Here is a 27,588-nt window from a genome sequence, read left to right as displayed (position 1 = left end):
TGGAATCTGCGGAATTTTGATTAATATCTTAAAATGCCAGGTTTTAGAAAATACTATATGTAGTCCATAGTTAGAGGCTCTGTCACCACATTATAAGTGGCCTATATTGTACATCATGTGGTCGGCGCTGTAATGTAGATTACAGCAGTTTTTTTTATTTAGAAAAGCGATCATTTTTGACGGAGTTATGACCTATATTAGCTTTATTCTAATGAGTTTCTCAATGGACAACTGGGCGTGTTTTACTTTTTGCCCAAGTGGGCGTTGTACAGAGGAGTGTATGACGCTGACCAATCAGTGTCATACACTTCTCTCCATTCATTTACCCAGCACATAGCGATATAGCTATATCGCTATGTGCAGCCACATAAACACACTATTACGTTACTGCAGTGTCCTGATTATGAATATACATCATTACCAGCCAGGACGTGATGTGTATTCAGAATCCTGACACTTCTTTGCACAGCAAAGCGAGATCTCGCTGTAAATGACAGTTTACAGCGTAATCTCACGAGACCACGCCTTCTATGCTGTAAATCACAGAGACGCTACAGAAGTGGTCAGGAGAATGAATACACGTCACGTCCTGGCTGGAGGTAATGTATATTCATTGTCCGGACACTGCAGTAACGTTATAGTGTGTTTATGTGGCTGCACATGGCGATATAGCTATATCGCTATGTGCTGGGTAAATGAATGGAGAGAAGTGTATGACACTGATTGGTCAGCGTCATACACTCCTCTCCACGACGCACACTTGGTCATATAGTAAAACACGCCCAGTTGTCCTTTGAGAAACTCATTAGCATAAAGCTAAAATAGGTCATTACTCCGTCAAAAATGATCGTTTTTCTAAATAAAGAACACTGCTGTAATCTACATTACAGCGCCGATCACATCGTGTACAATATAGGCCACTTAGAATGTGGTGACAGTCTTTTTAAGGTTTAAAATATAGTCCTATAAATATAGTTCTAGTATAAAATGATTTGTGAATAATGTGCTAAAGGTGAAAATAAAAATGTCACATTTTTATTTCTCTCTTTCAAGGTTCAATATCATGTTGGAAGCAAAGAGGAAAGCAGATGCAGCGGAGGAGAAAAGAAAGCAAGAACTGATTGAAAGGGAGCAAGAGGCCCTGATAAAGAAGATCCAACAGGAAAAAGAGCAAAAAAGGATAGAAGAGGAAATTAAAAAGCAAGCAGAAATGAGTGAGGCTGGTGCTTCACTAAAAGGTTCTGTATCAGTCACCCAGAATGTACCTCAAGATAAACGTAAGGAAGAGCAGCAAAGTGAAGCTAAAAAGGAAGACGAGCCCGTGTGGTTAAAGAGAACAGATGAAGATGAGCGGATTCAAAAAGAGAATGACCGGAACAAGATAGAGAAGGTTCAGGTGCAAAGTGAACCTCAAAAAATATTCCAAGCAGAACAGCAAGACACTTTATATCAAGATAAATCTGATTGTAAGGTGGCAGCTAATGCCAGTGAAATGAGGAGCCTTGACCGTACATCCAGCAGCCGTGAAAGGGAAAACAGGAGACTCCGATGTCTGCTTCATGACATGCTGCAGAACAAACATATCCACTCCTCATTGGAGGGGGATGAGAAGGTGGAAGGAGCTATTCCACAAGTTGGACAGCAGACTAGTAGTAGTAAAGAAAAGGAGCTTGTATTATCTAAAGAGGAAAAGACAGATCTAGAGAAAGAGCAAGCCGTTAAAAAGACCATTGAAGCAACCAGTCTATATCAAAACTCCGAAAAACCTAAAAGACCCTCTGATCTGCATTTAGACATTCAGCAGACATCAGAAAAACAGTCTATTGACAATTGCAAGGAAAATTCACCACAGGATGGGGAAACCATGAATGTGGGAATCATACAGAGGTATAGTGACCATGCAAAGCTTAGAAACAAAGCAGAAAAGTGGAAGGAGAAGAGACAATATGAATCTGGCCAGGTCGAGTCTACAGGCACACCTGAACGAGAGGAGGTTGACCTTCAAAGAGATAGCAAGGAAATATCAGCGAGGTATTTTAGGGCTGTTTTTAATTGTTATAGGCCGGGTTCACCCTGCATTTTTAGTTTTGGTTGATGAACCCCCATTTAGAGACATGTAAGTGAATCCACCAAAACAAAAAAACACTTGCTAGAAACGCAACAAATATGCACAGTGTGAACCCAGCCTTAGATGGAGAGTGTGTATGTATTTAATACACGTGTGTGTGTGTGTGTGTGTGTGTGTGTGTGTGTGTGTATATAGATAGATAGATAGCTAGATAGATATTGTGATACACACTGCAGTAAAGCTGTTTATCTCCCAACAGGGAGAAGCCATCTGTAGAGGATTCAGCGACAAAGCAGTCTTCTTTTGCCCCTCAGGTTTGTGAATCAATGGCTTTTACAAAACTACCATACTGATTTGCAGTTTGTAACGTCTGAACTTTTTATGACTTTGTTTGCAGCCACCTCCTGTGCCTGTTGAAATAGATAAAGGATCTATTAAGGCTAGCTTGCAGAAAAAGAAATCCAATGAGTACAGCAGTCCTTCTGAAGTGCCATCACAACCCACAGACTCTAAGTGAGTGAGATGTTCAAATAAAAACAGATTTGCTCGAACGCTCATTATTTGCTTTTCCATATATATACAATTGTCTTTTTATGTGCAGGCACACTTTCAGGGGTCCTCTTTACAGGCTTCTGGGGATGAAGCCAGATAAAAAAAATAACAAAGAGAGTCCTCTTACCCCTGATGGCACAGAAGTGCCATGTTTTTCAACCCAGGACAGTGTTGCAACCAAGCGATCCATAGAAGGTGATTCTTCTTTAAAGTGTATAGTTTACAAGCTTCCTTACATGACTGACAATAAAGGCTCTTGTGTACAGGCCAATTATTGAGTGAACGAGTGTTCATATGAATCCTCGTTCCTGATTATTGCCCTATGTAAACAGGGCAACGATCAGATGATGAACCACCAAACGCTCGTTCGTCAGCTGTTCTGCTCGTTTATGCAGCCAATAAAATGGTTGCTAATCAGCATCTCATCTCCCTGTGTAAACTTGTAGCTGTGATGCCGACATGATGGAAATGTATTGGGACTAACGATAGTCCATCCCCATACATTACCCATCATCGCTCCTTGTGAAAGGTGCTGTCTCGTCAATCGGCGCTCATTTTCACGGCCCATATTGGGAAATGTAAAAGAACCTTATGTCTGTGACCTTTAATATCTTCACATATGCCACAGGGACAGTCATCGGAGCACAGGCAAGTCGCCAGTCACCAATCGAGCCAGCCAATAAACTTCTTAGGAGTCGTTCTATTAAAATCGGTAAAGCCACGACGGTGTCTGAAACATGGAAGTCATCTTTGTGCCGTGAAATCACCAATTCTACTGAGCTAAAACATCTTGATGATTTTTTGTTTAACAAGGTAACTAGTAACGAAATAAGTGCATAGGTTAATCTCTAAATATGTATCTGTTTTATAGGTAAGGTGTGTGTGTATACCAAAGCATTATTGCCTTTTAGTCGCCCAGCAGTCTGGCAAACTATCGACACCCCATGGTCGCATCGCAGGGTGCCTATGGGCTGGCCCCCTTTCTCTGTAGCCACTGTCTAACAGACCGGATCACACAAAGGCCCTAAATAAAAGATCAGGAGCACAAGCCCCGAGACATATTAGACTCTAGCAACGCCGCTGATGTCCTAAATCGCTGATCGGTGGAATTCTATATGTGGTGTCATTCTCCATTAAAATGAAGCAATTTGTCAACTTTACAGATAGCGTTGTTGATTGTGGCATCCTATTAGGTTGCATAGTAATAGTTACATAGTTGATGAGGTTGAAAAAAAGACACCGGCCCATCAAGTCCAATTTATAATTCTACCGTGTTAATCCAGTTTTATATGTTTTAATTTTGTACTGATTGTTTGTATTTAACACGTAAAAACAGCACTATGCTTTAATTGTGATACACACACATATATATATATATACTCCTAAACATACTTCACAAAATACTGTTCTTGACACGTCATGCTTCTTGTTTTGTGAAGGATGCATGTTTATTGTTTTGTGTATGAAAAATGCCGCAAAACGATTTGAATCGGTGATGTTTGCAATATCTTCATGCAGCGTGCACACTGCCCTCGCTTTCCATCAGGCTTTGCTACAGACTCTGGAATGTAAATGAACTCTGGTGTTAATAACGTGAACAAAAGTTTTCAGGGTTCACCTAAGGCTATACAGGTACAGCTTAATGTCTGTGGCTCATCAAGCTGTGTTTGCTGTGTGCAGCTTTTTTTTCCCATACACTCAACCTAAAGCAAGGAGCTGCAAATCCATCATTTGAGTTGGCGGGGTGAGTTCAGCGGTAGGAACGAGAGAGTGGATCTGAAGCCTTGCAACCATCTTCAGTGTTCTCAGAACACTGAAGCCAACTTCTACATGGCAACGGCGGATTAAAGAGGCTCTGTCACCAGTTTATAACTGCCCTATCCGCTACCTAATCTAATAGGCACTTTAATGTAGATAAGTAGTGTGTTGTTGTTTTTAAAAAAACTTTTATTTTTGACAAATAAGTGTTATGCAAATTTGTTCTTAATGCCCAAGTGGGCGTTTTCTTACTTTTCACCAAGTGGGCGCAATAAAAAGAAGTGTATGATGCTGACCAATCAGCGTCATACACTTCTCTTCATTCTTGTTCAGCTGTGCTGTCACTCCCACAGTAACTTTACTGGAGTGTCGGGAGAATGAAAAGACATTGCCTCCAGCCAGTAGGCGATGTCTTTTCATTTTCCCGACACTCCAGTAAAGTTAATGTGGGAGTAAGTGACAGCACAGCGTGATCTCGCGAGATCACGCTCTGCTGTGAGTACAGCTGAACATGAATGAAGAGAAGTGTATGACACGGATTGGTCAGCATCATACACTTCTCTTTACTACGCCCACTTGGTGAAAAGTAAAAAAAACGCCCACTTGGGCATTAAGAACAAATTTGCAGAACACTTAAAATGCTCATAACTGTGTCAAAAATGAACGTTTTTTTAAAAACAACAACACAATACTTATCTACATTAAAGCGCCTATTTTATTAGTTAGGAGATAGGGCAGTTATAAACTGGTGACAGATCCTCTTTAAAGAGGGTAGGGAAGTGGCATTACTCCGGACGAACGAGCTTAGAATATTTCAGAACGGATGGCTTAAAAGGCAATTGAGCACATTACAAAGGTTCTTATTTCCTCATGAGTTAAGGCTTGTGCACATCGAGTTTTTGCCCTACTTTTAGTGTGTACGTCTGGAAAGTTCCGACAGTTACGCTAAACGTGTTCATAGGGCTCCATTAGCCCACCAGAGGCCGAAAGAGTGTCCTTTTGGCCTCTGTCGGTATGGTGCAGGTAGAAGTACTACGCTAATCCATCCTGAGGGATCCTGCAAAAAAATCAGTATGACATCCGTCAGAGGTACATGTTTAAACGTATACCTTGGGAAGCTACCCCAGGGCCGGAGTCCCTGGGAAGCACATCCGGTAGTGCATATATGGACCGTGACGTCAGAGGCTCCTCCAGGAGTGGAATACCCGGCCAGAGCATTGCCGACGCTCTGGTTGGGGATACCAGTATCTTAAAGCTCCTAACGTTAGTGTACATGTATGGACAGTGACGTTAAGGGCTTCCTTAGGACCGGAGTCTGTGGCCAGAGCACCTGCGATGCTCTGGTCAGGGATTCTGACATTGTAGCTCCCAACGTCACTGTCCATATATGGAAAGTGACGTCAGGCGCTCCCCCAGGCACAGTGCTTCCAGTAGCGCTCGGCCTGGGGACTTCGGGCAATGTATGCCTATACAGTAGGATCAGTAGTTACCTTCGTCGGAGCTATACATCGATACTACTCCCAACATATAGCGCCGACGGAAGGAAAATACTTGATGTGCAGAGGCCCTTAATGAATATACTCCCTAACACTCCCAAAAAAAAACATGTTGGAATTACATATTTAAATAAAGGTCTGTGTTTCCTCGTACAATCTGTCTTGGTGATCGCTTATTGTTTTTGCCTTTGCAGATTACCACTCTGCACCAGAATAAGACTGCCATTGAGAGTCTCCTCTACAAAGCCATGGAAATGTTTAGAACAAATCTCAAGTCTATGTATTCTTCTCCTGTAAGTTGCTGCATAAATCCCAATGCACAAGTTTATCAATCAATTTTGTTTTTATTTTAGAGTTTTCTTTTTGGTATTGGTATTTGGTATTCATGGTTTCGTCAAGCATTTAAAGGGAATGTATCATCAGAAGAGAACCTATGTTTTAAATCCTGTTTTTTATGTTACGTTATTTAAGATTTTTTTTATTATGTGTTTTTTTTTATTTTCCATGGCACTATTTATTTAAAAAGAATCCTAAAATCTTGCAGTGTTCACACGGTCCACTGAGCCTCACAATAGACTGACACATCAGGTTCTGTAGAGATCGCTTCTCAGCAGTCATCTCATTATAATAGACAGGATTACAATGAAAGGTAACACCTCTATATAGATAACACAGGATCCACCATTGATAATAGGTGATTGAAACAACCCCCCTCCCCACCCCTCTTCGTGCACAGTGACACAGAGCCTGACTAGAAAACTCTCCCATAGTAGTCAATAGGTCAGCTCCAGACTATTGCTTCCTATGGTCCATGTGGCTGCTGTAATGCATTTCTGTAAATGCTGTTAACACCAGCTCAGGCAAGATGGCTGCCCCCATAACTATGTACAGATGATAGACTAAAAAAAATCTACAATCAGAAAAAAAATTGAAAAAAAAAAATGAGTGTGGATTAGTATCTGCTTTTAATTTGTAAGAAAAAAATATATAGGTGATACATTTTATATTCATGTAGTATGGCTATATTCTTATGTGGGCAGGGCTACAACCATGTTTCTGTAATCCACTTTCAAAAAGCTAAAATGTACATATACAGCAATGTACTTCATTGTCCCTCCAGTAAACATGATGGGGAAAATATGTCAATATGCAGAAAACAAAGTTCTCGTGACCTTTTTTTTCTCTTCTAGAATGGGCACATTCATGCCGGTTACAAGGACCTTATGGAGAACTTCCAGCTTCTTGTGAGTAGTCTGACTAAGGATAAGAATGAGAAGGATGTGAAGCTTGTTCTTAACTTGTTCCAGTCCTTCTTGGATGAATTTACACGTGGTTACTCTAAGAGGGAGGATCATGAACACCATAAGGTTAGTTCCATGTTTGTTTTTTGTTTTTTTAAAATTTAAGGATTTGAAGCATACCTGACTTTTTAGAATAGGCAATCGCATGTGTGTACATACGGAGTAACAATATTTCTGGCCATTATATCACTGGTATATGGAATTTTTCAGCAGTTTTTTCCTGAGCTAGTGGGATAGGCTAACTGCAATCATGTCTGCCATACACCGCACACAGAGAAAAGAACATCCTGCTCCCCAGTCTTTGTAGCACACACACAAAAAACAGCTGCAACATGGAGGGCATTATACAGCAATAATGAGCAGTGTAGCTGAGAATCCAGCACTGGGGTGATAAATAACTCTTACCATCAGCCTGTTTCTCCTTCCTGCTCCCCTCCCCATAAGACTTCTACCGGCAGGCAGGCGGTGCTGACACTGAGACACACCTAAACTCCCCCCCTCGCCAATCCTCCAGTCTGTCTCCTTTGCTCTGTAACTAGAGACCGAGTCTGGACAACAGGGGTGGACAGCAGATTACAGGAAGGGAGACACCTAGTGGCAGTAATTTACACAGAATTTGCTGGGATAAAACATCAAAGTTTTAACCGTAAGTAAATTACAAAGTTGATTATTAGATAAGCCTGATTTGTTTGAAAGTTAGTTTCCATTTGAATGTGCTGACTGATGCTTTATGGCTTTTATTTGCAATTAAATAGCCACTTACCGCAACATGACATATATTTGTCATGGAATGCCTTGTCTTAAGGCACCATGCCTTTACATGTACATCGTGCTGATCGCACGGGCACAGAAGCTGGGCCCATGCGATCAGCAGTGGAAGTATGGCGGTGATTAACTGCCCGGCTCCCGCTGTAACAGCCACAGAATATGCCATATATGTCAGATAAATGCGGAACCTCTACTTGTCGCAGCATCCAGCTGGCAAATCAGTTTAGAGGTGGCCAGTAAGGGTATGTTCACACGGATGAATTTTGTGGCGGATTCCGCCGCAAATTTCCGCCTCCCATTTATTTCAATGGGAGACAGACGCTTCTTTTTCCCGCTTGCTGATTATTTAAGTTAGCGGGAAAAAGAAGCCTCCTGCTCGATCTTTGGGCAGCTTCCGCCCGATCTTCCCATTCATAATGGGAAGGAGGAATCTTCCTGCCATCGGCAGGAATTGTTACGAGGCGTATTTTGCGGTGGGACACGCCATGCAAAATCCGCCATTGTGAACTAGCCATAATGATGGTCCCATAACCCGTCCTCCTTCTAATGGAGTTACAGAGGTATTCCTTAATTCCTGTCCACCTCTCCACTGGTTCTCTGCCTGGATGGAACGGCCTCACACGGCCGGATTAGGAGCCCCCATTCGGGAGATAGGTGCAGGTCCTGTTAATATGCTATAAATGTCAAAGGATGGAATACCCCTTTAAATAGGCCAGTCCTTAAGGGGTTAATAAGCTATGCACCGTGTCCCAAAATGAGTTCGACATACATTGACGTGGTTAAGACCTGGCCTACATTGAACAGAAATGCAAGGAAAAGCTCCTGACTTATGTGTAATGTCGCCCGTGACTGACACCTAACAATGACATCCGTCACCCATAGGCTATATTGGCATCCGTTTAATGTATTCTTAATGAAAAGCTCATGACTTAAACATTTAATGGATGCCTGGGACATACATCAGCATCTCCGCCAATGAGCTGTTTGAAGGATCTGCAAAGCTTGCAAGCCTGTTCATTGTTTACATGGTTTTCCTGCTCTGTTTGCACTTGTACGCACCATTACTTTTGTAGCGGCTGTGCAAGGTATTGCACCACTGTCCCATTCAAACAGCTGATCGGCCGAGGTGCCGACAGTGGGACCCTCACTAATCTAATATTGATGGTCAATCCTAAGGATAGGCCATGGATTTTAATAACCGGATGACACCTTTTATTTATTTTATTATAAAGTTGTGTTTTTGTATTTTAAATTAATATTTATTTTGTTTTAGCAGAGAAAATCTCAAAAGAAGAAGAGAAAACAAGACCAAAATGTAAGCATTCTATTGTGGTTGATTGTATATCCACTAACTTGCATGCAGTTAAATCAAATTGTTTTGTTTCAGTTTTATACATTTTGCATCTGAAACTAAACCAAAACTAATAAGGTTTATAAATGTGCAGCTTATTTAAAAAAAAGAAAAAAAGAAAGTTGCTGATGTTACCAAATATGTCTGTAAATTTCTCTAGCCTGGCATTGCTGATAACAGGGAACAATAGATTGCATTCAAACAGCCCAACTAATGGAGAAAATATAGTATTTAAGTGTCCCTTTAACCCTCCCCTGCTGATTAATCCCAAGCTGTGCCCGTTCAACAGGAAAAGAACAATACGGTTTAGAACGGCCGTAGCTCGGGGCAGTAGTGTGACTGCAGAGGGAGCCTACTAAAGGCTCTAGCTTAGGCTAGAACACGGCTGGATTCGCGGCATTGGCCCCAATGTAGCTATAGCAATTTTAAGTGGGCGTTGAATTTCAGCTCACTTTTGTCTGTGTGAAGATCAGAGGGGGCTAGTGGGGGGACATGCTGACAGCAGTGCAGGGGAGAGGAGGGGGATCTGTGATCTTTCTTATGTCCCTATATGGCATCAGATGACCCTAATAAGTTTTATTTTTGAAAAAAACAACATGTTATTGGTATAGTCATGTTCGTAACGACCTGCACTATAAAATTTAAAGGGGTTTTCTGGACAGTAGAAATTGATGGCCTATCCTCGGGATAGGCCATCAATAGTTGATAGGTCGGGGTCCGACTCCTGGGACTCCCCCTGATCAGCTGTTTTGAAGGGGGTGCTTGTATTGCAGCCTTTTCTCCTATTCACTTCAATGGGAGAGTAATTCTGGGAGCTACTGATGGCCTATCCTGAGGATAGGCCATCAATTTTTACTGTCTGGAAAACTGCTTTCAATGGTTCTCCCGCACGGTTGACACTGTAATAAAAAAAATTAACTAAAAAACAATGCCAGAATAGCTGTTGTCTTCCAAAAACCAGAGTAAAAAGTGCAGTGCCGTGTACAAAGAAGTACAATAGACATATAAATGAGCAAATGGCAAGGTCCACTACGTTTCCTTTTTTTTTTTTTTTGTTGAGGCAGCCATTTTTGCTACACTGAAGCCCATTGGTTGTCACATTTAAATTCGCTTTACAGTAAAAACGAGCGTAGTACCGTGTTAGCCAGAAACAATTATGCAATGTTAAATACTTTTGTGTCAGAAAAGACAAAAGTATTATAGGTATGATACCTTTATTGGCTAACCAAGAACATTATGTATGCACGATTTCAGAGCACACAGGCCCCTTCTTCAGGCGAGTTTACAAATTAACTCTTTCAGCTTTATCTATAAATAAGTTAATTCAAAAAGGACATCCAATATGGCTGCTGCAACTAAATGAAATTAATGTCAATAGCTCTCGAAGTAAAAGAAACCTAGTTACCAAACTTTGACTGTTTCTTTAACATCTTACTAGCTTTTTACTAATATAATTTTATATTTAGGTTTTGAGTGGGAAGTCTCTTTAACCCCTTGGTGATATAACTGTACGTGACAGCCGCCTAGGGGGAAGTATGGAGCGAGTTCATGGGCTGTGCCCGCTCCATACTCAGTATGTCAACAGCAAAAGTAATGTAAAAAAGAAGATTGACATGATTGATATCGCCGCATCTGTAAAAAGTCCAACCTATTCGAATACAACATTATTTAAAGAGGCTCTGTCACCAGATTTTGCAACCCCTATCTGCTATTGCAGCAGATAGGCGCTGCAATGTAGATTACAGTAACGTTTTTATTTTTAAAAAACGAGCATTTTTGGCCAAGTTATGACCATTTTTGTAATTATGCAAATGAGGCTTGCAAAAGTCCAAGTGGGTGTGTTTAAAAGTAAAAGTCAAAGTGGGCGTGTATTAGGTGCGTACATCGGGGCGTTTTTAATACTTTTACTAGCTGGGCGCTGTGAAGAGAAGTAACATCCTCTTCTCTTCAGAACGCCCAGCTTCTGACAGTGCTGATCTGTGACGTCACTCACAGGTCCTGCATCGTGACGGCCACATCGGCAGCAGAGGCTACAGTTGATTCTGCAGCAGCATCAGCGTTTGCAGGTAAGATCGACTTACCTGCTAACGCCGAGGCTGCTGCAGAATCAACTGTAGCCTCTGGTGCCGATGTGGCCGTCACGATGCAGGACCTGTGAGTGACGTCACAGATCAGCACTGTCAGAAGCTGGGCGTTCTGAAGAAAAGAGGATGTTACTTCTCTTCACAGCGCCCAGCTAGTAAAAGTATTAAAAACGCCCCGATGTACGCACCTAATACACGCCCACTTGGACTTTTACTTTTAAACACACCCACTTGGACTTTTGCAAGCCTCATTTGCATAATTACAAAAATGGTCATAACTTGGCCAAAAATGCTCGTTTTTTAAAAATAAAAACGTTACTGTAATCTACATTGCAGCGCCTATCTGCTGCAATAGCAGATAGGGGTTGCAAAATCTGGTGACAGAGCCTCTTTAACTTGCACAGTGAACACTAAAAAAACCGCTATAATTGCTGTTTTTTTGGTCACCTCAACTCCCCCAAAAAATTTAATCAGACATCAAGATGGTATCTATAAAAATTACATCTCCCCCCCCCCCGCCGAGAATAAGCCCTCACACCAATCAACGGAAAAATAAAAAAGTTAGGGACACACAAGGCATAAACACTATGGATTTTCCGCAGCATATTACAGTAGCCGCAGTGTGGGTGAGATTTCAACAAACCTCGTCCCCACTCTGCGGGAAAATGCTGCCGAATAAAACGCACATAAATTGACCTGCGGTTGCGGTTTCTTCAACCGCAGCAAGGAATTGCAGCTCTTCCTTTGGCGGTTTTCCAATTGAATTCAATGGGGTGCTTTTACCTGTAACAAAGTGGTGTGTGTTTTGCGATATTTGCGGCAGAATCGCAGCGATGCCGCCGCAAAAATCGCAAGTAAGAAAACAAAAATATAAAGTTCTACTTACCCAGAGTTCCCTGCTTGTTCTCCAGGGAGACTGGAGCGGACATCAGAGGAAGGAGGGGGCAAGTATGTGCGATAATTTAGACAGCGGAATTTACACCTGAAAAAACGCACCACGGTGTTGTGCGGGATTTCTGACGGCATTCCCTGTGGTGTTCAGGGCTGATACGCCGCACAGCTTGACGCAGTGCATCCACCCTAAATACGCCGTGTGTGTTCCTACCCTAAAAGTACAAAATCCATCTTTTGCATAGAGTCGATAGTGACCTGCAAGAAGACCCCATGGGATCTCTGTACTGTAGCTGCACCCTATTACAGAGCTTGAAATACTTTGTACTGCTATTGGTTACCATTTAAATTTGTAGCAAAAAAGATGAACAGAAGTTCTCCCCTAACATAGACTTACATTTTGTTTTCTTACATCGGAGTCTGAGCTATAGCTGCGTCAAATGGTTTTCTAATTGGAATAACTGCTACTACCGTATGCTAACTGAGCAATGCGTTCAAGGTAACTGTTCTGTCTCGCCAATCCTGATGAGGAAACATAGCTTGTTATTTGCTTGGCATAGCCGGACATACATAGTACACACTATAGAGTGATTATTTGACAAAGAATGGAGATCCACCGTTTACTCCTAATGATAAGCAATGTCTAGTATTGGCACTAAGGCATGCTGGGAAATCTCATTGAAAAGGAAAGCATGGGCACAACAACAGTCTGATCAACCATAGTTATTAGTGAGACACCTGATCATGTATGGCCGGTGTATCTTTGATTCACTTGGATTTCTGGTATAAACCATCCATCATCACAATTCTAGATGAGATGAGGTGAATCTCAATAATTTGACCATTTTTTTTTTTTCCCAGTTGGAATCACATGGGCATGTTTTTGTCAGCTACCAGGTGAACATTGGCCAGTCCTGTGAATATTGCTCCTCTGCAATATGGCCGATGGAAAAGGCTTTTCTCTGCAGTAGTAAGTACAAGCTGATCATTCAAGTCACCGTCACCATATTCACAATCAAATGTAGTTAAAGTGCAGTGTACAAAGAAGTAAAAATGTCAAAAATTATAGAAGTGCAGAACACAACAGTATCTAATTGATTATAATACATATTGCATTACGATCCTATATTTTTCTTTATTGACCTGGTGCATTAGCAGATTCTGCTGTATGTCACTATCACTTCCAGTACTTTTGAGACCAGATCCTTGAGACTTGGTTGAAAGCTGATGCACATAATGTCCACTTTACTGAGCTAGAGAGACAGTCTGTCCCGGAACAAAGTTTATGGCTGGATTTGGTGTTATAACTTGGGTCAATACCTTGACGGTTTATTAAATAATACATACATAAGGTAAATGTAAAGGCTATGGACACCTTAGACATGGAAAACATTTTTTTACTTCTGTTAGCGCAACTTTTTTAAACTCCAGGTAAGCATGAAGTTTCAGCCTGCAATCTTCATTCCTTAATGCAGTTCCTCCCTACTAGTAATACATGCTTGATATGAGTCCAGGATGCTGCTGCCTTCAATAGTTTTAATGTATCAGCGCCGCTTCATCCCTGTACTGATTACTCTCATGAAGGATCCCGTCCCATGAGAGATCTTGTCTCCCTTGTCCCGACAGAAACTGATGCTGAAGAGTGTGTGATTTTTTTTGCCCCTCCCGTCCTGTGTCCTTTTTTCCCGATCTTCACTCTTGACAAAGTGATCTGCCCTCCCTGAACTCTTGGATGCTTTCCCCCCTCTCCACATTCTGATCTGTGTACAGCAGAGAGCTGACCCAGCCAAGAAGTAGTCAGGCCAACCAGCTATGTACAGTATTTACACGGACTGTACAGCAGCAATATAATAGGAAATGTTTCATGAAGACTATATAGAAAGTTGCTTCATTTTTGCATTTAGGAAGAAAATAAACAAAAATGTTTCACCGCAAAGGTGTCAATAGCCTTAAAGTACCTCCTGTTTTAAAAAAAAAAAAAAAAAATGAAAAATGCCTAATTTTAAACTATGTTTCCCTAAATAGCCTGCAAGATGATCTGCCACAAGAAATGTCTGAGCAAGATACAAAATTGCTGTATGCCAGCTGGAGTGAGACGTGTAAGTGCCATATAAGAGCAAATTATTTAGAATTAAAGGGTTTGTCGAGTTTCAGGAAATTTTGTTATTTATGTAATTAATTCTATTATTAATATTATATTTGTATCAATTCATCATGGTTTTCAAGATCTCTGCTTGTTAAGTCAGAACCATTCATTGTTTACTTACAGTAGATAAAATTCAGTCCATGGTCATGTGATGTACACAGATGCTGGGCTCATTAGAAGACAGAACTCTGATATACATACTGTAACTGTATCAAGCTGTGCACCTGTGTGATCATCACATGACCATGGGCCGAATTTTATTTAGTAGAAACCAATAAATGTTTCACTGAATAACAACAAGCAGAGATCTTGAGGAATTTATACAGTGAGTATATTGGAAAATTTTATAACTTTTAATTATGCAAAAAATAACATTAATTTGCTGTAACCGGACAGCCCCTTTAACCCCTTATTGACCAGCCTATTTTAGACCTTAATGACCAAGATATTTTTTGCGTTTTTCCATCGTCGCATTCCAAGAGCTATAACTTTTTTTATTTTTGCGTCAACATAGCTGTATAAGGTCTTGTTTTTTGTGGGACAAGTAGTATTTTTTAATGCCACCATTTTGGGGTACATATAATTTGATTAACTTTTTTGGGGCGTAACGGCATAAAAACCATAAATTTCGCGACTCTTTTTTGAATCTTAGATTTACGCCGTTTACTGTGTGGTATAAATAACATAATTTTATTCAGTGGGTCATTACGATTGTAGCGATGACAAATTTATATAGATTTTGTATGTTTTACTACTTTTACACAGTAAAAAGCACTTTTTTTTTTTATTTTTTATTATTTGGTTTTGTTTCGCCATGTTTTAAGAGCCATGATTGGTTTATTTTTACGCCGATGCAGCTGTATGAGGGCTTTTTTTTTTTTGTCTGACGACTTTTAGTTTTTATTGGTACTATTTTGGAGTACATGCGACTTTTTGATCACTTTTTATAAAAAAAATTTTGAAGGCAGGATAAACAGAAAACCGCAATTCTAGCATTGTTTATTTGATTTTTTATGGCGTTCACCGTGCGGGTTAAATAACAATTGCTTTATAGGTGGGGTCGTCACGGACGCGGCGATACCAAATATATGTAATGTTACATTTTATTTTTTATGTTTTTTCATGTTAAAGTGTTTTAGAAGGGAAAAAGTGGGTTTTTTATTTGGGTTTTTTATTTGGGATTTTTATTTATTATTAACTTTATTAAACTTTTTGATAACTTTTTATTTTTAGTCCCACTAGGGGACTTCACTATGCGATCTTCTGGTCGCTTTTATAATACACTGCAATACTTCTGTATTGCAGCATATTATTGCCTGTCAGTGTAAAACTGACAGGCACCTGCTAGGTCATGGCTTAGCAGGCAGACTTAGGGGCCTTTGTTAGGCCCCCAGCTGCCATAGAAGGCATTGGCACCCTGTGATTGCAATTACAGGGTGCCGATGGGGTGAGAGAGGGAGCACCCTCCCTCCAAAACCATTTGGATGCGGCGCTCGTTATTGAGCTCCACATCTAAGGGGTTAAACAGGTGAGATCGATGTTGAAATAGATTCCGCCTGTTAGTGCTGCTGTCCGGCTGTCTTTAGACCACCCGACACCCGCTTTAGCCGGCACAGGACACCTGTGCCGGGTTTATGTCAGAGCGGCGTGAAAAGGCGGCGCTCTGGCATAAGTACCCTTAACGGCCAATACACCGTGAATAGGCGTATTGGGGGTTGTTAAGGGGTTAAGTAATTAAACCGAATAACCGGAGGGAATTTTTATTTTATTTTTTCACACTGTGTATTTATTTTTAAATGACGAGCTGAAATTTAGTAAAGGTGAGTATGACTTCCCATTTGCTGCAGTGCATGACCTGAATTCAGTTGCTTGTATTGGATGGTGGATGACAAGGTTTGTCATTGTCAGCTTTGTTATTCTTTGGTGTTCTTGGCAGTTAGTCATTTTACTTTTTTTGTGTTTTTGTTTTTTATAAATATAAACAGAACCCAGGAAACCATCACTTTGGTGTACATGTGGCAGACCTAACCAATGAGACTATATCGGTACCAGTAGTCATGGAAATGCTTTTGGAGTACTTGGAGATGCATGGCCTGTATACTGAGGGAATTTACCGCAAATCTGGTGCAGCCAATTGCATGCGAGAGCTTAAAATGTCCCTGGAGAAAGGTATGCTTAAGATGGTAAAAAAAAAAAAAAAGATTTTAGATTTTTAGATCTTGAGACCTGATGACCTTTTTACGGAAGAGAATATAATACAATTAGAACTGGCTTGAAACGTAACAACATGGTTTTTTTTTTTTTGGTTTTTTTTTTCTTCCTTGGGGGGGGGTATCCTCTACGATTGCCCCTTTAAGATGTTACCATATTAGTCAGTTTGGTATAGGACAAAAGTTATTTCCTTTCCCTAAAGGCAGTTAACAGATAAAATACCATTCTAGCAGTATATTGTTGTTTATACCTAAACATTTAACATCTACTCTCCTTGCCATTTCATTATTAGTCTTTTTTTTTTTTATGTCTACCTTGGATAGAACATTGACTAGTACATGTGTATATGATTGATTTACACTGATAGCTGTAATTTACGTATCTTGTTTTAATTTTTTTTTTGTGTTTGTTTTTATTTTGTGATCAACAAACGTGTTTCAGTGGACAGTCATTTTTCCACCTTTTTGTTTTAAACAGACCCCAATGCTGTCAAACTTGATAACTATGCAATCCATGCCATCACTGGGATTCTAAAGCAATGGTTGCGTGAACTTACCGAGCCTCTAATGACCTTTGCACAATACAGTGAGTTCCTGAAAGCAGTGGGTAAGTGAACACTACTCTATTTACCCTACTTTGCCACCTTCGGACTAGCCACTTTGAATTGTGTGAGTTTTTGTAATTTTATTTCTAAACTTTATATAGCTGTGTATGTGTATGTGGATGTATGTATGTGTATGTATATGTATATATATATATGTATATATATATATGTGTGTATATATATATATAGTATTTGTATACATTTGTATATATTGTAATGTATATGTATATTTATTTCTCTGTATTTGTCGAACTATAAGACAGTTTTTATTTTTTTTTTATAAAAAAAATTTTTGCCCTATGTCTCATAATATGCAGACAAGCGGGCCCAGCACTCAATCATAGATATAACTGTGTGAATGTTCATGTGCACATTGCGTTCGCCTTCATTTCATAGAAAGAACATCCACACAGTTAGCTCTCCCTGTATGATCACTGCAGGTGAGGAAGCTAAGCGTTATGTTCATATCACATTCAGCTTCCTGTCATGACACGTCGCTGGAGCCTGGGGAGTAGAGTAAACCATCCAGTATAAACCTCCCTAACTAAACTAGGCATTGATATATTACTATAAGACCCTAGACCCTCATGTTTCCCTTATTTACACTAGGCCATCAGGGGGGAAAAAATATTAACCCCCTAATCTCATCCATCCTGAAGTCCTGGTGCTGTTACTTCCTTCATGGTTATGTCTATTCATTTCAAAGTCAAGGAGTTGATTCATCTCTTGCGGTAACGTGCACATGGCCTCAAGAAAGCAGCACTGTGTTCAAGCAAAAAGATGACCTTGGTGCAAGCACGTGGATGCCAATCCCGCATCCAAATCACATATAGAAGTAAAAGAATGGCAGCACTCCAGTAAATGTTGGTGAAGAAGTTGGACATTATTCACCCTACAACGTTTCAGCTCACTCAATAGAGCCTTTTTCAAGCATGTGACAGAATCGTCAACCTATCCGATCCATTCATTGTCTATGTGACTGACGGAAACAGCGGAGCCCTGTAACTCGGCTGCTACCATCATTCCCTCATATTTTGATTGGCGCAACAGCACGCATGCTCGACTGCCGTTTCATTCAATGTCTTCCTTACCGCAGTCGGGAGGGACGACGGGTCAAGCATCCCCGTTCTTGCAATCGGTGGGGCCCCCAGCGATCAGAGAATTATCACCTATGCTGTGTGGATAGGTGATCATTTTTGATTCTGGTACAACTTCTTTAACCCTAATTATGTCTTCGTCTTCTGCACAGTATGGCTTAATCAGTGCATTTCTGGAACAACAACTTTTGTAGCACAAAACTCATCTTGTATTTTTCAGAGCTCCCAGGAAAGCAGGAACCGCTTTGTGCCATTTATAAAGTTCTTGGACAGCTTCCACAGGCAAACTATAACAGCTTGGAAAGACTGATCTTCCACCTTGTCAAGTTAGTAGAATTTGTTGTTCTTCTCATTTTGACAAGATAGTATATTTTGAGGTGCTGTATTAAAGGCTATGTAAACCTTTTATATGGCTTTTTTATTTAAAAAAAAAAAAAAAAAGTCAGTGTGTTTGCAACTTTATAAATCGTTTTTATTAATGAAGTCTTTTTACTTTTTGAGATACAGCTGCTTTGTATAGAGCAGTTGTACCTTTTGCTATTAGTTCAGTGTTAGCGGGTCCTGTGTGTCTCTGACATGCAGGATCCACCTGTAATCTATCACCTCTACATTATGAATTTAGATGTCATTGACACGCAGGATCCACCTGTTATACATCACATCTGTTCATAACTTCGATGTGATAGATTACAGGTGGATCCTGCGTGTCAGACACACAGGACCCGTTGTCCCTGAACCAGTCAGTCCCGCGGACCTGGCGGGAGCAGGATTTAGCAAACGATAAAGCTACTCTGTATAGAGCAAGCAGAGCAGCTGTATCTCAAAAAGTAAAAATAATTTTTACTAAAAACTATTTATAGAGTTGCACCAATCACACTAACTGACCATTTTATTTAAAAAAAAAAAAAAATGCCATTCAAAGGTTTACAAAGCCCTTAAGTTCAATGTGGCATTTTATTAAATTACTTTGCTCCATTGATAAATTTGTAAGGCCACTGACCTTTTTTTCTTTTTAGGGTTTCTCTTTTAGAAGATGTGAATCGCATGTCTCCAAACTCTTTGGCTATAGTCTTTGCTCCCTGCATACTTCGATGCCCAGATCATTATGACCCTTTAACAAGCATGAAGGAGGTCTCCAAAGCCACTGCGTAAGTGAGAGCCACGTCAAGAGTATTATGTGAATTTAAGAGAAATTTAGTGATATGATGGCTGGTTTTTAAAGTGTTCCTCTGATTTATAAAACAACTTTCCATAAATCAAGTAGTACGAGCAAAAATAATAAACTTTGTAATAAATCTTATTAGAGAAAAATGCCTCTTTCTCCATTTAGAAGAACCCCCCCCCCCCCCCTTGTTTTCTTAACTGTTCATTCACTCAGAAATAACTCATAGAATCCCTAGAGCAGAGAGGAGGCTTCGCTGAGAGATCAGACTACAGCTGCCCACAGACATCTATGGGAGGGGTAGGAGAAAGCAAAAGCAGGAGATTAGCTACCTGATTCCTATACACAGCATACAGAGAAAATCCATTATACAGCAGTAAGGAGCAGCGTTACTGTGAATTCAGCACTGGGGTGTGATTGAACACTTAAAGAGGCTCTGTCACCAGATTTTGCAACCCCTATCTGCTATTGCAGCAGATCGGCGCTGCAATGTAGATTACAGTAACGTTTTTATTTTTTAAAAACGAGCATTTTTGGCCAAGTTATAACCATTTTTGTATTTATGCAAATGAGGCTTGCAAAAGTCCAAGTGGGCGTGTATTATGTGCGTACATCGGGGCGTTTTTACTACTTTTACTAGCTGGGCGTTCTGAAGAGAAGTATCATCCACTTCTCTTCACAACGCCCAGCTTCTGGCAGTGCAGATCTGTGACGTCACTCACTTCCTGCCCCAGGTCCTGCATCGTGTCGGCACCAGAGGCTACAGTTGATTCTGCAGCAGCATCAGCGTTTGCAGGCAAGTAGCTACATCGACTTACCTGCAAACGCCGATGCTGCTGCAGAATCAACTGTAGCCTCTGGTGCCGATGTGTCCTCGCTCGTCCAACACGATGCAGGACCTGTGAGAGACGTCACAGCGTGATCTCTGGAGAACACGCTGTGTGTCTGCACTGCCAGAAGCTGGGCGTTCTGAAGAGAAGTGGATGATACTTCTCGTCAGAACGCCCAGCTAGTAAAAGAAGTAAAAACGCCCCGATGTACGCACAAAATACACGCCCAGTTGGACTTTTACTTTAAACACGCCCACTTGGACTTTTGCAAGCCTCATTTTCATAAATACAAAAATGGTCATAACTTGGCCAAAAATGCTCGTTTTTAAAAAATAAAAACGTTACTGTAGTCTACATTGCAGCGCCGATCTGCTGCAATAGGAGATAGGGGTTGCAAAATCTGGTGACAGAGCCTCTTTAATAGAAGCTGCAGCACCTCCTCTCTGTCGCTTTCTTTCTTTTTTTCTTCGTTTTTTTTCTCGCGCTCTGTCCTGTTTTCCCGCTTGGCAGCTGTAACCTGATCTCTCAGTGGACACTGTATCCTCTGCTTCACTGAATATGGGTTCTTTTAGTGAATTATGAGTGAATAGTTAAAGAGAACCCGTCGCATTGGAAATGTAGTCTGAGTCGTGGGCGGCATATCATAGAGCAGGAGTAGGAGAGCAGGTTTTTTTTTTTTTTAAACTCGTTTTATTGAAAGAATTGTACAATACAAACGTCTATAGTACATGACAGGAAATAAACACATTTATGTATTCATACACATTTAACACAGATGCATAGTAGCTATGGTGGTTTTTAACATGTCATAACTCAATAGATCACATAGTTAGCCCTCAGAGACAACACACTAACATCCCAACGGGCAAAATACTTTCCCAGGCCAGTTTGATTTGTTCCATATAAATATAGAGATCTTATAAGTAACCAGTCATGCAACACTCGTCCTCCTCAATGCTGCATCAACTGGTCCCTCATGTCTGTAAATCTGTTCGGAGTATACAGGGTACATGATGAATCACACCAAATCTGCCATATTTTATAAAATTTACCAACACACCCTCTTTTCTTATATAATACTCGCTCATATGGTATAATGGAATTGATCAGCGATTTCCATTTCATCACCCTAGGAGGTCTCTGATCCATCCACCGAAGTGCGATGGTCTTCCTTGCCATAAACAACACTTCGCGCAATAAAATACGCATGTGAAATGGCCATTGATCTTCAGGGAGCACCCCAAATAGACAGATCTTAGGTGAAAAGGGGATCGGCTGCTTCACCACTTCCTCAACCACTTTCAACACCTCCCCCCAAAAGGAGGCCACCACTGGACAATCCCAAATCATGTGCCAGAAATCAGATCTGGGAAAACGGCACCTGTGACATTCAGTGCTAGGATATCTGCCCATTCTATGCAATCTCACCGGCGTGAGATAACTCTGATGAACTATAGCTAATTGGATCATTTTGTTATTTGCCGCCGGTGACACAGACACAGGAGATGAAAGTATATCCTCCCATTCCTCCTCTGTCAGATCTGGTATCAGGCTCCCCCATTTATCTTTTACCGGTAATTTGACATTGGCCAGTTTAGCATGTATAAGGGCCGTGTAGACCGCAGAGATCAGCCCCCGGGGGCCCTGCGATTTAAAAACTCCAATCAGAGGGAATCGTGAGAATTCTTGATCTGACCTAGGGTATTGACTTGCGAGAGCATGTCGCAGCTGCAGATATCTGTAAAAACTTTCCCTAGGAATTTGGAAGTCCTCTTGCATTTGCGCAAAGGATTTAAGGACATTATCCTTATACACATCCCCAATTCTATGTACCTCAAATCCATCCCAAAATGAGGGGGCCTGCCCCTCCATTAGATGTGAAAGAAGGGGGTTATCCCATAATGGCATGTCCACTTGTACATCCGTATATGCATAAATTTGTTTGGCCACCGTCCATGCCTGCACGGCCGCCTTGTGGATTGGGAGCATTCTTTTATAAGTTCCCGGGGAGCTTTCTATCACTGGCCAAAGGTGCACTAGATGCAAATATGCAGCGAGGTGCTGTTCCCTCATTGGTAACGGGTCCGACCCAGTCCATAGCTGTAAATATCTCAACTGCCCAGCTAGATAGTACATAAACAAATCCGGTAGTGCCAATCCCCCCTCCTGTTTGGGTCTCTGCAGAGTAGCCAAACTAAGTTTGGATCTATTGGATCCCCATATAAAAGCCGGGAATAATGCATGTAGGGTTTTAAAAAAGGCCTTATATACCGGTATGGCTGCGTGCTCCAGAACATACAGACATTTTGGGAGAATAACCATTTTAATTAAATTTACACGACCCGTCACTGCCAGTGGAAGTGCCCCCCACACCTTGAATTTGAGCCTGATATAGTCTAACAGAGGCAGTATGTTGGTGATTCGGTCATACCTATGATCTCTATTTATGATAATACCCAGATATTTAAAGGACGACACTACCTGCAGGCCGTGCTCAGCTTCCGCCCACCCCACTTCCTTCAAGGGCATGAAAAATGATTTGTTCCAATTAACATGTAGGCCAGAAAATCTACCGAATTGGTTCAGGATTTCAATAGCTAGCCCCAAGTTGTCTCTCGGGTATGACATATACAATATCACATCATCGGCGTACAAACTAATCCTCTCCTCTCGTGCTCCCACCACTATTCCCTTATATTCTGAGTGCGTTCTTACACGTATCGCTAAAGGCTCAATAGCTATTGCAAACAAAAGCGGGGAGAGAGGGCACCCCTGCCTGGTACCTCTACGGAGGTGAAAATAAGGGGACATTATACCATTAATCAAAATTTGTGCCCTCGGATCCTTATACAAGATTTTTACCCATTTGATGAATATCGGACCAAAACCAAACCTCTGTAATACTTCAAACAGATACACCCATTCAACAGAATCGAAGGCCTTGGCCGCATCAAGAGATGCCATTGCCCAGTCCTCCTTTAGTGCCTCTCCTATTTGAGTCAAAATTTGAACCTTGCGTATATTATCAGATGTGGATCTCCCCGGCATAAACCCTGCCTGATCCGAATGAATGAGTTGTAATATCACCTTGTTCAATCTATTTGCCAGTACCTTTGCAAGTATCTTGTAGTCTAAATTCAGTAATGAAATAGGGCGGTAAGAACTACATTCACTAGGGTCTTTGTCAGGTTTTAGTAACACTACAATTGTGGCATCATAGAAACTGTCCGGTAGTTTCCCTTCCCTCCGGGCATAAGAATACATAGAGCATAATGGGGGAGTGAGCTGGTCAGAGTAACGAAGATACACCTCCAATGGAATCCCGTCTGGTCCCGATGCCTTACCCTTTGACATATCCCTTAATGCCTGCGTAACCTCGTCTTCCGTGATATCGAGTTCTAACATATCCCTGCCTGCCTCATCTAGCTGCGGGAATTCCAAGTCCTCCAAGTATGATACACACTCGGACCAATCATACGTAGGCTGTGAGGAATATAGGTCCCTATAGAATTGAGTGAATCGAGCCGCTATACTAGGGGTATCGGTCAGCTCACGGCCTTGACTGTCTTTAACCTTTAATATTGCTGAGCTCTGAGAACTGTGGTGTATTAAATGAGCTAGCAATTTACTTGATTGGTTTCCCAATTCAAAATAGGTCTGCCGAGCAAAAAACAATTTCCTATCAGCTTTTTCTTGTAATAATAATAAGTATTTGCGGCCCATCGTCAGCCATGCATGTTTATTCGCTTCAGATGGGTTTCCTATATACTCGCGCTCCAATGTTTCACATTGCTGTGCCAACTGACCCTCTTCCTTTGCCGCTTCCCTTTTTATGTAGGAGATTGTAGATCGCAAGCAGCCTCTAAGGTAGGCCTTCAGGGTATCCCATAAAATATTAAGATTATCACACGAGTTATTAGTATCCTGAAAAACCTCCAGTTGATCTGGTATGCGATCCTGCGGCCCTATCAGGGTAAGCCAGAATGGGTGAATTTTCCAGCTACCAGTCCTCACAGGCCCTGGGTGAATGAAACGTGCAACCATCGGAGAGTGATCTGACACTCCCCTTACTTCATAAGACACATCCGTTACCATCGGGACCATTAGAGCGTTCCCAAAGATATAATCTATACGAGACAAGGAATTCCTACCGATAGAATGACATGAGTATACCTTTACATTCGGATGTTTGCACCTAAATATATCTAACCAACCCATTTCTTGAAATAGCAAATTCAACTCTGTTGGAGACACCGAGGTATCCCCACCATCCATCACACCTCTAAATCTATCGCATTTGGGATCCATGACCATGTTAAGGTCCCCCATGCCCAGTACCGTAGCTTGTGGGTAAGCGGCAGCAAATGCGGCAGCCTCATGTAAAATTCGTATATTTGCCGGAGGAGGAACATATAGGCCCAACAATACAAATGGTATAGTGTCGATGTAAGCATGTATAAACACATATCTACCTTCCTTATCCACTTTAACCTTAACCGCCTCCCACCTCAGAGATTTGTGGATTAATACCGATACCCCCCTGGAGTAGGACGTATGGAAAGAGTGTGAGGACCATTGGATCCAGGGTCTACGCAATAATCTCGCCTTGTCTGGGATTAAATGCGTCTCTTGCAGACATATTATAGAGGGATTAAATTTACGGATACATGCAAAAATGGCTGCCCTTTTCCTCGGGGTACCCAGCCCCCGGACATTCCAAGACACAATCGATATAGACGCCATTAATGAGGCCGGAAACTATGTTTGCCTCGGAGGGAAGATGGCTCCCGACTCCTGCATATTAACCATATACTTTCCCTAGTGACCTTTCCCCACCTTCTGTGTACTTTATGACTTTTTAGACATTTGTATTCATAAATGAGTATAATTTCGCCTAAATACGGCATTAAAAACATAGACGACAGAACTAACATATAAACAGTAAATTGTATCGACAATGTGCGGTGACACATAGGCCATTGCCGAATCATGCCCTCCTCGTGGCACCAAAGAGTAACGGGGAAGGCCCCGTGCTATTAGGCAGCATTAACGTATCCTTCCCTATCTACACCTTCAAACACCATAATACATTTTAAGCCCTTTCCATATCTTCGTACAGGAGGATAATAAATCCAGCAGCAGTTTAAACAATATATCAGCAATATTTAAACGTAATATGCGTCCTGCGCATATACCCGGATCTCTCCTGCAGTCCTTCAACTGGGGCCCCTTCTTACTTCGGCCGGATCACTCCTTCCCACTATAGGCCAAGCTCCATGAACCGAATGGTAACAGAATGAAAGTCCCGACAGTCCATTCAAATGAAATGGGGCGGAGAAGAATGCCCCTCTTCCAGGGCCTCCGGAACCATTCACCCGCCGAATAAGACTTCAAATTGGGTGCACCATAACATTGGGATCCCTCCTTAAACACAGGAGATCAACCAGCAAAAGAAACCTTTTAGCCTGCATCAGGCGCAGAAGAAACTCCAGCATCATCTTAACTTCCAGCACTTTCCAACCTCCCCCTCCAAAGGGATCACACGCGGCGGGGCGATCTCCTCCCTCTCACCCAGTCGTCGGCTTCCAGCGGAGAGTTAAAAAAGATAGAACGGTCGTTATCCACTACCCGCAGCCTTGCAGGATACGCCATAGAATATGGGATATTGAGATCCCTCAGCCGCCTTTTCACCGCCATAAACGTAGCTCTGCGTTTTTGCAGATCAGCCGAGAAGTCCGGGAATATGGATATAGCAACGCCATTATATTTAATACCTTGCAGTCGGCGGGCTTGACGCAGGATCATGTCTCTGTCGTTACAATTAAGCAACCTGGCCAACATCGGCCTCGGAGGAGCCCCAGGTGGAGGCGGTCTCGCCGGCACTCTGTGCGCCCTTTCTACTGCAAAGGCCTGCGAGTAAGGTGCATCTGGCATTATCTCTTTCAACCACTTAGATATGAATTCGCCCGGATCTTGGCCCTCCGATTTCTCAGGCATTCCTATTATCCGGATATTATTCCGACGCAGCCTATTTTCCAGATCATCATTTTTTTGTTTTAATAACTCCGTCATGGATTCCAGATCTGTAATCGCACGAGGCATGGCCGCCATCCTGTCTTCCACCCCAGACACTCTGTCCTCCACATGCGTCACTCTTTCTCTCAGGGTCTGCATATCTTGCCTTATGAGGCCTATATCAATTTTCACCTCCTCCATCTTACCAGTCAGCGAGGTCTTGCATGCTGATATGGCTGCCAGGAGTTTGTTCATCACCTCTGTCGGAGTAGGTTCCGGTTCTGTCTCCTCCACCACCGCTGAGGAAGAAGTCGACCCGCCAGGCGTCTCACTGCCCTTTGAGCGCTGCTGCAGGGAAGCACGGCCGCCATCTTTGATTTCTTCCCGGGCATAACTCTGTAGCTTTTCCGCGGCCGATTGACCTCTCGTGGGGCCCATAACTCCACTCTTACCACCCGACTGCTGCCTGGATCTCCGGGACGTAATAATGAAGGTAAGGAACGATCAGGATAGTCACAGGATCAGTATAGCACGGAACCACAGCGGAGCTCTCAAGTCATGCGACTGCTCCCGTTGCGCGCCAAGCCACGCCCCAGGAGAGCAGGTTGATGTATATTTTTGTAGCAAAAGATTCAGTATAACTTGTAATTTATTCATGTAAACCTCTGCTCATTCTGTGCTTAGGAGTTCATTGAGTGACCCTAATCACTGATTTGACCGCTATCTCTGTATTCACGTTCATACAGGTAAGGCTGTCAATCCATTATACTAAATCTTTTGCTACAAATACAGTACTATACAAAAGTTTTAGGCAGTTGTGGAGAAGTACTGCAAAGTAAGAATGTTTTCAAAAATAGAAGCGTTAATAGTTTTTTGTGTTTGCATTTTGTTAATTGATAAAAAAAACAAAAGTGAATGAACAGAAAATAAATCTAAATTAAATCCATATTTGGTGAAACCAACCTTTAACTTCAAAACGGCATTAATTCTTCTAGGTACACTTGCACAAAGTCATGGATTTTGTAGGATAATAGTCAAGTGTATGACCAATTATACCAAACAGGTGATGGTGATTATTTTCATATGTAGGCCAAAACAGTCATTAACTGTAACAGAAAAGGCTGTATAGGAAGCTTAAAACTGGGCGAAGAACAGCCGAACTCTGCTAGAAAGGTGAGGTTGTGGAAGACCGTTTCATACCACAGGTCTACCATGGCAGGACTGAGCACAGGAACATGACACAATGTAGTTATA

General features: G+C 41.7%; 1 protein-coding gene across 5 annotated transcripts in view; it reads left to right on the top strand.

Annotated features, from left to right (window-relative positions):
- Positions 1-27,588, top strand: part of MYO9B (myosin IXB) — a 209,155-nt gene that overhangs the window by 160,709 nt on the left and 20,858 nt on the right. For 4 of the 5 annotated variants that reach the window (XM_075825311.1, XM_075825307.1, XM_075825309.1 and 1 more), the window contains 14 exons: positions 1,054-2,031; positions 2,328-2,382; positions 2,466-2,581; positions 2,670-2,815; positions 3,249-3,433; positions 6,069-6,167; positions 7,065-7,241; positions 9,217-9,258; positions 13,131-13,239; positions 14,295-14,368; positions 16,401-16,584; positions 17,104-17,232; positions 18,548-18,653; positions 19,344-19,475. In XM_075825311.1, coding sequence (XP_075681426.1) covers positions 1,054-2,031; positions 2,328-2,382; positions 2,466-2,581; positions 2,670-2,815; positions 3,249-3,433; positions 6,069-6,167; positions 7,065-7,241; positions 9,217-9,258; positions 13,131-13,239; positions 14,295-14,368; positions 16,401-16,584; positions 17,104-17,232; positions 18,548-18,653; positions 19,344-19,475 — 2,532 coding nt within the window. The remainder of the gene's footprint in view (positions 1-1,053; positions 2,032-2,327; positions 2,383-2,465; positions 2,582-2,669; positions 2,816-3,248; positions 3,434-6,068; positions 6,168-7,064; positions 7,242-9,216; positions 9,259-13,130; positions 13,240-14,294; positions 14,369-16,400; positions 16,585-17,103; positions 17,233-18,547; positions 18,654-19,343; positions 19,476-27,588) is intronic. The other variant, XM_075825308.1, reaches the window with a different exon arrangement.

Source organism: Rhinoderma darwinii, chromosome 1, assembly GCF_050947455.1.
Source record: "Rhinoderma darwinii isolate aRhiDar2 chromosome 1, aRhiDar2.hap1, whole genome shotgun sequence".
Taxonomy (NCBI): domain Eukaryota; kingdom Metazoa; phylum Chordata; class Amphibia; order Anura; family Rhinodermatidae; genus Rhinoderma; species Rhinoderma darwinii.
The sequence above is the reverse complement of the archived record's forward strand: the minus strand, read 5'-3'. Positions and strand labels throughout refer to the sequence as shown.